The sequence below is a fragment of the Leuresthes tenuis genome, unplaced genomic scaffold (assembly GCF_036924035.1).
Source record: "Leuresthes tenuis unplaced genomic scaffold, fLeuTen1.0.hap1 SCAF_10, whole genome shotgun sequence".
Taxonomy (NCBI): domain Eukaryota; kingdom Metazoa; phylum Chordata; class Actinopteri; order Atheriniformes; family Atherinopsidae; genus Leuresthes; species Leuresthes tenuis.
This window is the reverse complement of record NW_027325364.1, coordinates 14,849,792-14,864,768: the sequence shown is the minus strand read 5'-3', so window position 1 is coordinate 14,864,768 and position 14,977 is coordinate 14,849,792. Positions and strand designations below refer to the sequence as shown.

At 40.8% G+C, this 14,977-nt stretch overlaps 1 protein-coding gene across 1 annotated transcript; it reads right to left on the bottom strand.

Annotated features, from left to right (window-relative positions):
- Positions 1-5,465: 5,465 nt before the first annotated feature.
- LOC140316493 (transcriptional repressor scratch 1-like) lies at positions 5,466-14,768 on the bottom strand. Its single transcript, XM_072394345.1, has 2 exons — positions 13,784-14,768; positions 5,466-9,744 (listed from the first exon to the last, which is right to left on the bottom strand). The coding sequence occupies exons 1-2, from the start codon at positions 13,896-13,898 to the stop codon at positions 9,017-9,019; spliced, it is 843 nt and encodes a 280-aa protein (XP_072250446.1). The 5' UTR covers positions 13,899-14,768; the 3' UTR covers positions 5,466-9,016.
- Between the last annotated feature and the right edge of the window lie 209 nt (positions 14,769-14,977).

The following is a 14,977-nucleotide window of genomic DNA, read 5'->3' as shown; positions in this document are numbered from 1 at the left end:
ACTGAGAAGGCTATACTGAGAGCTCTGTGTGCTTATCTAGCTCAACATCTCTCCTCTTCGTTCCGCACCTCCACCTTCCACAGTTGTGAACAGCACTTGTCTTCAGACTGCTGATGTTTCTGATGACAGCTGACATTTCTACAAATAGCTTGCGAAGTGGTAAGAACATTCACAGCCCTGTCCCCACAACCCTACGCTGCTTTGCTTTCAACATGATGCATGTCTGGAGTGGATGGGGGTGGATGTGGATGTGGCACTACACTGATACAGATATTTTATCACTAGCTATTTTTCAGCTGATGGAAAAGAGTGAAAATCTAATCCATAAAGTACATGTGTTGACTTTCCATTTCTATACATGGAGTCATATCTAATCTCTATGTATAATAATAATAATCATTTTTTTTCACACGCTGCGACAATTTCCTGATGTCTTAATTAGATTTCATCCAGTGATTTGCACCTCTATTCAAAGATCATTATGAGGTGTTCCATACTTTGCCCCTCTCTTCCTCATGATCTGCTTCTTTTATATATTTCAGAACTAAACAACCTTTGGAGGATGTTATTATGGTATAAGAGAGCACACAGCAAATAGTCTTAGAGCTCAGGCCATACACCAAACTGATTTCATCAAATTTAATTCCCAAATACTTACATTTTCCTTATCCTTACCAGCAGTTGGACCATGGACAGATAGGAGGCTTCTGGTGCCTGTTTAGGCACAACCTCAACAGTAGTCATTTGTTGAACCAGTATGAGTTGTTAAAACTTACGGACGGCTGCTGTTCAGTTAATAGTATTATTGGAAACTCACATTGTTATTCCCCCACCATATATTAGTGCCATAAACTCTGGACATCTGTGTCATTCAACAACATATTATACTGCTGTTTGTTTTTTAAATGGCTGTTACCATGCTGATGATGCACTCAATGATAAACAGGAAACTGTCATTTCTAACTGGTAAGACAGTCAAAACTATTTAAAAAAAAAGGCAAATAGAAGTCAGATATCCTTGTCAGGATATAAATAATTAAACAAAGTACTGGTAGTGCATTATTTGCTCATTTGTTTCTCATGTCAAGGGAACAATATAAGTAATGATGAGATTCCATGCTGATAGCAAAGCACATAGCAAGAACAAGAGTTTCAACTTCCTCCTGAGTACAGCAAATGCAGCGTCATCTGAAGTTGAAGGGACATGGAGCAGAGACATGGAGGAAGGGGCACAATAAGCTTGTAGAGTTATGCATATCACCCCTGCTAATCTGAATGTCTCACTGAATGACACAAATTCAGATTTAAGGGGCCCAGAACAAGATTACAGGGTGGTGTTTTGTTTGTCTGTGTATTCTATCATGTTCCTAACCATTTTCATGATAACTTACAGTATACCGGTATATTGTAAAGATTTGTACAAAAGTGACTGGTTTAAATAACATTCAAACCTGATTTTATAGCATCTTATTCCAAAGATGTTTTAGACCTTCTTTCGTCTTTATTATGTTATCCAAAATCCCTCCAGTAATAATCTTTCACTCTCATATATCAAGACAATGAAGCAATAACATTGAACCTGGCAAAAGATTATTCCTGATGTGGACATGTATTCAAATTAGCTCAATTTAACTACCTACTTTAGATGTTTTGTATCTTAAACATGCCTTTTCAGCTAACCTGTAATTGAAGGCATTGTTTGTCTTACAATAAGGTGTCAACGTAGAAAGTTTCATTGTGTTGCTTCTTCTTTTTTTTAACCCTTATTACCTGTAGTGTTTCGCCTTGAATATTTAAAGCATTTGAATCATGAATACATTTGGTTCCATCCCAGCATGGTAGCACATAGTTCATAAAGCACATAATGATGTCTGTTTTAACAGATGACATAACTGAACCCAGAGGAAACCAAACTTATTACTACTCAGCCTAATATAACAGAGGCTAGGCAGAGAAGGGGGGGGGGGGGGGGGGGGGGGGGGGGGGGGTGATGTGAATGAATGCAGACACAATGAAATATAAGAGAAGCGGCAGAAAGGAGGAGAGGATGAGTGGTTTAATACTTAAACGGGTGATCGCAGAAAATTCACTGTTTTTCTTATGATGAAACACGTTTTGCTCTATTGATTTCAGCCTTGATTCGTGGATTGACCAATTAGGTGTAAATGCAAAGGTTAAGCTGCGGGATTTTTCTCTCTTTAACTCAAGAAATTGTGCAATTTCTTGCACTGAATGTGTTCATTTTGGTCTCAATAACATTTCACCACAATTCGCTGTAAAGCTGCACGAGTCAGCAAGACCTTCAGCACAAGATTTTGCTTAAGCAGCAGGCTCGGCTACCTCAAAGTTCTTTTTAACTCTTTGCAAGCTCAACTGTTATCGTAGGATAACATCAAGATATATGTTGATCACTGTAAGCAAAAAAAAAATCAAGGCTGTCCAGTTTTTTTCTTTGAAACACACAGCGCACATTTTTATTACACCAACAACAATGTCAGCTCCCAAACTAGCAGTCTGGAATGTGCTTTAAAATCTCACTTGCACTTGCTTTTCCTGGACAGAAAGAATCAATGTTTGATTTGTTTTTCTTTTGATGCTCTCTGATTTTATTCCTGCGTATAAAAGTGTAGCGTTTGTTCAAATGATGATCAAGAAGAAATAACTTAGAGGTTTTCGTAAAGCTAGCACAGCTGAGGGGATAACGGGCGACACATGAGAGGAGAAGGATGAGCCGAGTAACAAGTGTGGATTAAGGAAATGTTGAAATAAAAGAGCAGAGAACAGAGGGCAGGTTTAGAGAAATATTTCTGTGGAGTTATCAGAGTTGGTCAAAATTAAACTGAGATAAAGAAAAGATAAAGTAAAGGGGTTAATGGAACCGACTTTTAGCCCTAACTGTTTAACTATTTTCACTAATCGGTCATCTACACGATTTGAAACTGACCTTTGCCTTTTTGGTTTTACTTTGCACTCTCTCTGAGTCTATTATGAGTAGTCGCCAACATATCCACTCAAACACATATATGCACACACACACATACTGTTAATTTGACTTGCCAGGAAAGAAATAGTGTGATTCGCTTGAGTAGGTCCCTGGACATGAATCTAAAGACAGTAGGGAGCGTGCAGAGCAATCAAGTGATAAAGCTTATTATCTGAGAGGAGCTATATTCTAGGACTTATTATCTACCAGGAGTTAAATGACTTTGAGGTCCTCAAAGGCCTGATGGCCTGGTTTGACTCTGCAGGGGAGAAAAAGAAGAGGTGGTTGGAAGAGGAGAAAAAAAATCAGATGTGAGGAAAGAGGGACTGGAGCTGAAAAGATAAGGAGAGAAGTTTGAAGACAGGATGGAGATACGAGATGATTCATAGGTGTGGGCAGACACCACTCTGACTTTTTGCATTTGCTGTGAAACAAATACTCTGGTGAGGGCTGGCAAAAAAAAAAGCTGTTCTTCATAAAGCTGTGAGAGGGTGCGCTGTGTCTTTGTTGAAGCTGTACCGGTAGTTTACTATAGCTACTGTATATAGTTTATTGCCTTGGATACCACAGGTGTTGGCATAGCAACAATAGATTTAGAGTATCTGTGCTCATGAGAGCAAGGTTGGACTGTTACTCCACAAAGGATGAGTTGTGTCTTGATGTTATGTATTGGGGAATGCAGTTCAAAATTATAGGAAATGTTTAACGTAGTAGACTGAAATAAGCAATAAGCACATCATTTGTTTCACTGTTTTCAGAATAATTATCAGTTATCTGGCTTCTACAATCTAGCAAAACTTGCATTTCTACCCTCCATGAGGATTTATTTCCATATTTCTGTGACAGAAATGAAGAGTTATGTTGCTGCATGTTCGTTCTCTTCACCCTCTTTTACCCAAGAGTGAAAATAGTGTTGTTTATATTCTAAATACATTGCCACGTTATTGTGAACATCATGAAACAGCCAGGCCTACTTCAAGAGAAAAATTCCACAAAAGCTTTGATGTTGTCACTGTTGGCGAGTACAATTATTAAACCCCCACTGCATGAGTAAGCCATTTAATGGTTGTGTGGTTTAATGGTAATGGGTTGAATAATGTTGAATAATGGAAGAGAAGCTTGTTGCACCTAGAAGAAGTTTTTTGTTAAACATATGGCCAGCATAATGAGGATGGTTAGTGCAACGGGTGTATTTCAACCCAAGATTTTTTTCCTAAACCTAACAAAGTAAATTTGATCCCTAAATTTAACCAAACAACAAAAATAATGAAATGAAACCAAACCAAAGTTATAAAAAGAAAAATAATTGTACCAAACAGCTCTCTTTTCAGCTGTAAGCACCAAAATGTACCTTTGTTGTTATTCAACCACACATTTGCAAGCGGTTATATACATCAATCAGTGACAGCATTAAAACACCTTATGGCTGATATTGATAACACAGATTATCTCTTTCAGCAAGTTTTCTTCAAATCTTTGTGAGTAAACTTTTGGACTTAATCACACTGACAGCAGCAGTCTTCCTCAGCAGGACAGCACATCCCATCACACCAAAAAGAACACTGCTAAGTGTTAAGAGTGTTAACTCCAAAATCCCCAGATCTGACCAAACAAACAAAGTGAACGCAGGAGCAAGTCCAGTACACAGAGGCCGCACCCTGAGGACCCAGTGGATCTGCTGTCAGTTTTCTGGTGCCAGAAACTACAGGACGCCACTAGCGACTCAGTGTCCATGCTCTGTTACATATACAACAGTAGGAATGAGGTTTTGGTGTTGTGGCTGATAGGTGCATGTTGCATCTGCAAATACTCAGATGCAACTACTTAGTCACAGTCTAGATAGTTGACCCATTATGTTGTTTAGGTGCGAGGACATGATGGAAAAATGTGTCATTTTAAAGGATCTAGGTTTATTTGCTGAGCATCAATCAGTGGAATAAAATGATGTGGCAAGTTCCGCAATGAGCTTTTAATCTTTTCATTCAGAATACCCCACATAGTATTTGCATGACACATATTCAATTTGGCTGTAAAACTGCAAATTGAACTTTGATGGAAAAGGTGTTGGCCCATACTTCTGAGCACCAATCAGGATAGTTTTTCTACTCTTTAACTTCATGACCCCACTTAATGCCCTCTTATGGCATCATCAGACTGCAGTATTTAACCATCTGGGCAGATTTAGACTTCTAACAAGCACGCTGTGAATTAATGTTAGCTCAGACCCTGTTCAAACAGACAATGTTGACAAAGCGAATGCAAAGTACGGGCTGTTTATTTAAGAGTGTTATTCTGCTCTGTAAATGAACTAAGCACTCCTCTGACTCGGAAAGTAAACTTAACATATTAGCATTAATTGCCTTAAAAGCTACTTAAACATAAGAGGCAAACTACATTACTCCCCATTGACTGCAGCCCTATGCTGTGTGTGTATTAGTTTTGGCTGAAAGTCGGCTGATCTCTTAAGACAAAAACACAAAACTGTAATGAATTACCTTGGTTGGTTAAGATTATTCTTTATTATGAAGTGCCACAAAATGCTTTGTGTTCATTGTGCTTACATTGTCTGAATACTGGCTCAAAAAAAGAAAGAAAAAAGAAAGAAAGAAAGAAAGAAAGAAAAGAAAAACACAGGAGATCCCTACTCCGCAACAGAGATCCAAACCTCCCGAGGTGTGTCAGATATCGCTATACAGCAGTAAAAATGTCTCAATCCAAAGGATTCTTTACAAACCCTCCTGCAATAAATTATTATTTAGGTTAACGTCATAATTCAACTTGGAAGTACAAAAACAGAAGAGAGGTCAAGCTAGTACAAGGATTTTTAATTCTTCTCTACCTGAATTCTAGTTAGTTTCATTGTGCTACTTTCTTTAAGGTGGAAGATGACTACAATGGAAGTGCTTTAAGAGGCCAGACCTGGAGCTCACCCAGACACAGACGCAGGCAAAACAGACTCACGACTTATCCTTCCTGCTTTAAAACCACTGAACAGTCACACAACAACCGCATCCTGATACCCATAAGACATTTAGACTGAGTGGTAAAGATTCAGCTGTATGTTTTAGTACACAAAGATACAATTTGTGAGAAGTAGCCGACAATTAAGGACATAACAGCTAACAGACATTCTTTGGGGTTTGTTTATCATCTTTACCTCATCACTCTATACTTTGAAAATTCTCATTGTTTATTTTTGCATTGTGGATCAGTATTTTTGTCTATTACTTTTGTCTTTTTACCTTGCAAATGATTTTGATATGGCGCAATACTTTTGTTTAAGCCCCTAGTTTTTAAGTTTTGCCTAGTTTGTACAGGTATATGTTTTGGCTGATCACATATGAAAACGAAAACAGTTGCAAGCCCTGACAAGTTGAAGCTCTGTGACTAATCATTTGATACAGTTCAAGTAATTGCAACTCAAATCTAGGTCATACATTGGTGACGAAGGGAAGGCCTGCTGTTTGCTGACTCACATCATGACTCTCACAGTCATAACAAAAAAAATGTTTTCCTCGTTCTGAATTGTGAGCTAGACTTTTGTTTTGCTTTTTTGGAAAGAAAAAATCTTGTCTCACACAAATTATCGTGTCATCTCATTGTGAATCAAAGCTCTTCTCATAAGCTGTAGACTTGACTTCAGTACATTGTTACAGACATGGCACAGGTCCCAAAAATCTATGTTTTACATGTCAATTATGTAATCAGTCAACATGACTGAAGTGGAGTTGGAGATCAGTCAACAACAGCACTGCAGTTGTCATAGCTTCCTCTGTAAAAGATTCACATCTGAATTTGAAATCCATTTTTTTCCATTTGCTAAAGCTTGACAGACTTTGTGATCCTAAACAGCTGATCTGCAGGCACTGTGTGCTTGCATGCGCATATGCACATGTGCACATATATGATTTGAATGTTTCCGTACCAGCTTACAACATGAAGATACTGTTTGGCGTGGCAGACTAACACGCAAATAAAAAGCACTGACTATTTTGTGAATGTCCGTGTGTGTCCTCAGTCTGTCTCTTGGGAAGCTCCATGAATCTGTAGAAAAGGTTTGTGAGCTGCAGAGAACTGGGTTCAGCAACACTGGTGTTGACCACCGAGATAAATCATCTACGGGGTCAGAGTTGATTAGAGTTAGCCTGTCTGTAGGAATATAGCTCATAGAGTTTGCCTGTGGTCAGCCCAGTGGAGATGAACGGGGCCTACTGCAGAATAATCAGGACTCGGTCTCATGCGACTACAGTATGAGACGGTAACAGCTGAACTGTAATCAGACCATCCAGGCAAAGTGCATGCTGCTTCTGTGGTTCAAGAATGCACGATTTATGGCAAGGAAGTACTCTGGAGGGGTAGCTGAATAATGCATTGCAGTCAAAGTTGACCTCAGTCCAACTTCAGCAATGCACCAATTTTGGCCTCAGTTTTCTAATGAAACCATACTGAGTTACAAGTTACCTGTCATTTTGGGTTTGTGCGAATCTCATTGTAAAATTCAACTTGATCACTAGTTTAACCTAATTGTTTATTTATTGTGTATCAGGGCAAAGATAAGGTCGGCATCTTGTGGATGATATAAGTGTTATGTTCTTTGACCTCTTGGCACAGGAAATAAGTTTTCAACATGTTTAAGTGCGATTTCAACCTTTCATAAACTTTACTAAACCGCATCATTTTGCACTCTTCTGGTTGTTGTTAGCAGGTCTATTTAATGCGAGAGTTAGCTTAGCACAGGTCAGTCAGGATCGCACACTATTGTTATCCTACAATAGGCCTCACACTCAGCAGGCAGCTGATCCCAGCCTCTCTAGCCTACATCCTACATTAGTTCTACTCACTAAGAGGCAGGCAGTGCATAACAAGAGAGGAAAGACAGGACTTTTCTTTTTGTTACTCTAACACTACATTGGCATGTTCCCTGATGTCTGTAATATTAGTATTTTTTTCTGTTTATGACTATAGGTGAAGTAAAACATACCTGATTTTTAAACTGCTATACAGTAGTAGGTAATACTTCATAACTTCATCATAAAATACCATGCAGTAGGTGATTATTGCTTTTAAAGAGTCCTATGGAGGCTCCAAGAGAAAAATATTGCCCTCGGGTTCTATCTATAGGAATTTGGCAAAAATCATAAGCTTTTTATGACGTTGGCATAGGTTTTCATTATTATTATTATAATTTTTTGCATGCAATAACGTTGATACGAAAAAAGGTAAACAACATAAAAAGGAAAGAAAATAGTACAAAAAAAAGTGACATATGCTTTGGCCTGTAGTGGTAAAAAGAGCTTGGCAAATATCCTACATACATATACAGAACTTAAAGTGCAAATAAACAGTATCACTTAGTTGTCAAATCAAGTATAAAGGTACAATAAATAAAAAAGTAAAATGCTCAAATGAATAAAAAGATAAATAAATGCATAATAAATTAATGAATAAATAGTATTTTTACCTCAGTGGTGGAGAGAATATGGTCACTTGGTGCAGCAGAGCATTATTATTATCATTATTATTACTATTATTATTACTATTATTCCCCCAAAAAATGCAAAATCAGAACAAAAAGAATTTCATTTCACTGCGTTTCAGTGCAGTGAGAAAATTAGTAGCTATAGGTTCACTATTGTCTTTGTCATCATTCTCATCATCATTGTCCCAAAATATATGCTGTCATACTATATCTAGATGCCAGGAAGAAGCTGTGTTAGTATCATTGTCTCTATCCTGAACGGAGGAAGAGGAGAAGAGGAAGAGTTTTTTCAGGAAGTGCATGCGTCGATCAGTTAAATCCTTAAGTGGGCAAATCTCAAGGAGAAAAATTGTGCTATCTTCATCATATTCATCGTCATGAACAGGCTCCAAGGGGGGCGAGGTGGGGGAGGGTGGAGAGGTGGAGTGAGGAAGGGTGAGAGGGGAAAGCAAGGTCATGTTCTGACCAAAAATATATTGTCTGCAGTTCAGTCTTTAAGGATAATGGTATTTCATGTCTGCAGTTTTGTCTGTTGTTTGATCTATTTTAAGTTGTCATGCATCTAGGGGGCCGAGGGGAGAGAAGGGGCCTTTGAAGCAGGCAGACTCGTAGTGCTTGTTCAGATAACTCTTGAGCGCGAAGGTCTTGTTGCAGCGTTTGCACTTGAAGTGCTTGAAGGCCGAGTGGGTCTGCATGTGCGCCCGCAGGTTTGAGCGGTCTGCGAAGGCCTTCCCGCAGTGGGCGCACCCGAATGGTTTCTCACCCGTGTGAGAGCGCATGTGACCCTGTAACAGCCATGGTCGACTGAACGCTTTCCCACACACGTCACACTTGTGCTTGAGGTCGTGAGTGAGCAGGTGCATGGCCATGGCGGGCATGGACACGTACACCTTCCCACACGTGGGACATTTCTTTGCCAGCTTGCTGTCCAGCGAGCGGTGTGTCTGTTTGTGCCGGCTCAGGTTGGAAGACGTAGCGTAGGTTTTGCCGCACTCGTTGCAGGTGTGCCTCTGGATGCTCCTAGGGCTGCTGAGAGCTTTCCTTCTCGAGCGGCCATCAGTGATGAAGAAGGCATCAACTGTGTAACCCTCACTCACTGCAGCATCTCCGTTAATGTAGCCATCTGTGATTTCTGAGCCAGGGCTGTCTGGAGACTCAGAGTCAGGAGCTCCATAGTCGCTGTGGATACCATCATAGAGGGGATCAGGAGAGGGCACCTTGATGCCACCATCACTCTCACCATCGTACACGACAGGGCTGATGTAGTCACTGATGTAACCAGCTGATGTGGGAAAAAGAAAGCAGTATTAGGTGACAGAAGAGTGTGGTGGAAGTCATACTAAAATAAGTTTCAATTTACCTGGCATGAGACTGAGAGACCTGCACAAATGGACTAAAATATCACTGATGCAGCTGTGACATGAAAGGTGCTAAAGACCACAGGTTTAAACACAGGTGAAGAAAAAGAGATGCAGAATGCCCACATTCGCTGCCACCACTGAGAGAACCACAGTTCAAACATCCATAGGACATGCATTCATGGCTGCACATGTCTATTCCACAGAGAGCAGGGAGTGAGAAACACACAAGTAAGCCTGGATTAACATCATTAAACCGCTGTAGGCAGTAAGACACGAGAAACTGAATTTTCTGAAGCTTATCTATCTTAACAGACACTGTAATGACCAGCATTAAGCAATCTCAACTGTTATAATTAAATAAGCACCAAACAACTGTAAATCTGTCAGAAACCTGTTTCATTTCTTCCTTTAAATGATGAGCATTAATCTACAGATGGAAACTGTGGCTGTACATGCACTAAGGCTCTGGTGGGCTGGAAATTTTACTCAAGCTCATCTGTGATTATACACAGTTTTTTTTTTCTTAAATAAGAGTCATAATCCTCTTTTTAAGAGTTTAAAAATGTTCTAATCTCCAACTCACTCTGAATATTTAAGCATACGCTTCAATAACCTTCTACTTTTCAAGAATGAAAGTACACCCAAGACACTGACAGCTGCAGTCTTTCAGTAACTGTCCTGTGGAAATACTGCACGAACTCTGTCCAAGTCGCCTACCCTGCTCTTACCCTGCATATGTGGCAGGATGTGAAATCAACTCCCAATGAGTAAAACAGCAGGTACTTTTAACAAGATTTAAACATCTGTTCAAATCTAAATTGGCTTTTTATAAGAAGGAACATCTGTCTCTCATCCTGTGCACCTGTGGCCAACAGTGGTGTATAAGGAAAAAAAAAATGGTGTGCAGTGTTAGTCCAGAGATATTCAGCAATATATTTCCACTCAGCTCGAAAGACCTGCAGTTAAAACATTTCCCCTGTGAAAGATAGATGCACACAGGCTGACCCTGAACTTGAAAAAGCTGATTTAGTGTGAGAAAAGGAGCATCAGCACCATGGACAGATCCAGTGCAGTGCAGGTCGATGGCACAGTGACAGCAGACCTGCTGTACAGACTCAGTCAGTGCTGTGCAGTGTTGTTTTTCTTCCTTCCTTTGGCCACTTGCTGCATTCATTTAAATACAATTGCCAAACTTGTTACTGTATTGAGCCACAAACTGGCTGGATAATGCTATCACTCGCTCTAGATACAAGCTAATTTGAAAAGAGTCCAGATGTCCAAAAAAGACAAGAGCAAAACATTGAATACAGTAATGTAGATACAGCGATGTGGTACTAAGTTTCATCCTCACAGTTAGAATGTGTTTTATGAGTGTGGCACTCCAAGAGCGGCAGTATGCACACAGGGTTTGCTTTGTTTACAGAGTCAACTAACCATACAACACATTGACAGAATAGCTGACACATGCATACACACTGGATGAGGCGAGTGGCTTTACTGCATTTGGTTTTGTGATGTGAATAAACTCAACTGATGGGTTTACAGCTCGAATTGAACTGCTCCTGAGCACAAGGATTTGTTAGCATAATCTGTGACTCATAATATTGCCCTTATAAATGTGTACCTTATACAGAATGCATACGTCCTCCAAAACTATCCATAGATAACCTTTCAATCTTTGATAAAACTTCTTAAATAAAGATTAGGACCATTTGTGATCAAAAGTAGAATTTTCAGTCTTTGGGTATGCTATGGTAGTCTGGAGGAGTATGGAGGAGGGGGATATTTAAGGATTTTCTCTTTCTTGTTTAAGTATTACTTGTTATAATTCATTCCGTCTCTTTAAGGAGTAGTTGAAGACACAGAAGCAACAAGCTTCGTGTGGCACACACATCTGTCTAGGCATGATAACACCCATTCATATCTACCACACAATCCCATGTGAATACACAGTCCCGTTACACTCGCGGAACAGGGTTGGGAAATAAATTATTCTCAAAGCCAGTTCGTTCAGGCAGAGAGTTGTCCCTAACGTGGTGTGCAGTTGTCGGTTGAGCCTGTGCTGTGCAATGTGTAGAAACCGCATTAAGCTGTTAACATCAGGGATGGAGACAAAAGGTGGCCGGGACGGGCTGCGCTGCACGGTGCTGCTGAGGCGGCAGATCGCGTGTCAGACCTGGCAGCGCTTGTTAACCTCGACTTTATAAACACATTACTGACAGATTTTTTTTCTTTTTTTCTTTATATTACGTGCAGAGAATCACAGAGATGGATTTTTTTCTGTTGCAACCTGTCAATTATACCCAGGCGGAAGCAAAGCAGTGGTTTACATGGCAGATGTGACGCACACTGTTACGGGTTGTGACCGAGTTCGCAGCTTTGCACAAAATAATCAGTTGCTGTCCGAATAATAACAAGGGTCACCTCTATCAAGTCATAGTTCATACATAATAATGAAAAAGATATTACCTATAATCAGCAGCTAAACATTCAGTCCAACACAACTGATCCTCTATACAAAGTCTATCACTTTTATTCAACAGTTCATTGGTTGTCATAAAGCGAGAAAAGTGGTTCTGTCAAATCCTATGTTGTGACAATGTAACGTTAAGGTAGACGTTGCAGGGGTACAAAGAATGAGATGTTCATTTAAGCAATTCTCCTACGGAAACGTGCCAACACTGCAAAAATGGGTCAGGAACACCTGGACAGGGTGCATAGAGAAAAAGCATGCTGCGTGTTGGTATCAGCGATGGGGTCGATACAATCACTTGTGGGTTTAAGGATTTTGGGGGCTTTCACAGCAAAAGATAAACACTCGATGGTTGTGGTATTTGTGCTGCACATTTGATAGTGAATTAACGTGTCAGAGGCAAATCATTAAGCTTTAAACCCATTTCAGCAATAACTGACTTAACCAGTAAACCTCCAGGATACCAAGGTGGTGGTGATCGTGCATCTCAAACCTCTCAGGCTGATCTGAGCTCTGGTATCTGGAAATAGCCACATTACAAAAAAAATAATAATAATAAGAGTGCCTTGAAAAGAACAAGTGAAAACGAGCAAAACGTTAAAAACACCAGCCCATCCTTTTTATCTTATTGCCTTACTCATTATGCTGCCTATAAGGGAAAGTCCCAGCTGAGTATGAGCCAGAATCAATGAAACATGTGGGGTGCGCTTGATTTGGTTGATTTCACAAGTGACCTTTCCGCTTCGGTGGCACCAACATGCTTGGATCAAACCTGCTTTAGCTAAATCACTCCCAGTGAACAAAGTCTTAGATTATGTTGTCGGGCAGCCCCCGCAGTGAGCAGGGTATGTTGGTTGTTAGTGTCTTATTGTCTCATTGTCTGCTTCACTGATCTCTTTCAGTCCTTTGGGGTGTATGTTACTCTTAAAGTATACGCTTCTTCACTTTGCCTTACTTTGATATCTTTCAGTGCTCTGATTAGAGCCCGAAGGCTTTAACGCTTCGAGAAAATCACCATGTGATACCACTAAGAGTCTGATGTTGTTCTGTAATAATTGATTACTGAGCCTGCCCGACTATACGCCCACACCATCCTGCAGGTAACTACACTGCAGAAAGTTTCCAATGCTAAGACTGCCAGATAGTCTGATTCACTTCTAAAAAATATATTACAAATTACTGATATTATTGTTGCATTTAATAAAATGGAAACTATGAAAAGGTGGCTTTTATATATACTTAATACTGATTGCGTGAGCTCATGTATGAATTTAGCTTTTGCCAAGAGTCTGCTCGGAGGTGGCACATCTTAGTATCCATACAACAGAAAAGGAATCCCTTTAGAGCACAACAGGTACATCCACCCCTTAGTCCCATACAGTCTTATTTCCGAAACAGACTCCCTCTCCTGACAGCCTCCTGCTCTTTGAGATCGATTTGTTTCTGTGACACCTGTTAGTCTTCGCTGTGTAGGCAGTCTGACCTACCTTTGTCATGCAGTCGCAGGCTGAGGTCTGTCCTGTGCCGGTAGGCGTTCTCTAGATCCGCCCCGGTAGAGAAATCATCCAGTTTAACCTTTTTCACCAGAAAAGACCTTGGCATGGTGATGAGACACCGACACACACTCTCACAAACACAACAACACACACTCTCTCAAACGCAGCGACACACACTCGCAGTCGCAGCAGATCACCGACAGCCTGGCCAGTGTGGTGATCCGTCCGTATCACACCTACCGACCAGGCGAGAGGGGGAGGGGGGTTGAGGGGGGACAGGAGGAAGATTGTCTTCAGATTCTGGAGGAAGCGCGAGCTGTGAGTTGATCCAGTGAAAGAGTTGAGCGTCTCTTATTTGTTCTTGCTCTTCTGCTTGAGTCTCTGTGCCTGTCCTCTGCCTGCCCGGTTTGGTCCTCGTGCAGAGAGAGGGAAGGAAATGCAACTTCAGCACCGGACAGCTCCCTCTGGGGGGGGTGCCTCGTGCTCTTTGAGCTCACAGGCAGGCGGAAAGCAAGGAGACAGAGGACTCTCAACAGTCAGAAAATTTAACCAAAAAAAAAAAAGAAAAGAAAATAAATAAAACAAAACAAGAGGTGGTGGAAGACACCCCGCAGCGCGTTCAGGCCTCTTTAAAGAAGAGGAGATGGAGGGGGGAGAGAAGAAGTAGGGGGGGATGCCAAGAAAATAAGAGGTAGAAAAATGGAAGGATGATTTTGAAAGCTTTTTTTTTTTAATAAAAAATACCGGACACCCTGTCCTGTCACAGAAATAGTCCTTAGTTCCCGTTAATGACGACTACTCAGGTCGGTAGACAATCACAAAAAGACTCCGCGCGGACGGTTGGATCAACAGCATCCCCTCTTTCTCTCCCTGTATCCCTCTCTCTTCTCTCTTCCCCTCGTCTCTCTCTTTCCGCAGCTTCCGCGAGCTGTTCCCGTGAGTGTGCCGTCTCGCGATCAGCTGTTGGCATTTATACGGCGCAGTATGCGCGCGAGAGAGAGTGGGGATGGAAGGATGGATAGACACACGGGTGGAGGGAGAGCTTAATTTAATCTATCCCGCATCCCCGGGGAGCGGCGACTGGCCCGGATGATTTATTGAAGCTGTTATCACCCCCTCTTTCTCTTACTTTCTCTGTCTTTCATTGTCGTTCTCCCTCCTTTCCCTTTTTCTCTTCATTTTGTG

Excerpts from the sequence above, each read along its gene's own strand:
- LOC140316493 (XM_072394345.1), bottom strand. The coding sequence starts at position 13,898 with ATGCCAAGGTCTTTTCTGGTGAAAAAGGTTAAACTGGATGATTTCTCT. Across the intron at positions 9,745-13,783 it reads CCTGCGACTGCATGACAAAG|CTGGTTACATCAGTGACTAC; the intron begins GTAGGTCAGACT and ends TTCCCACATCAG.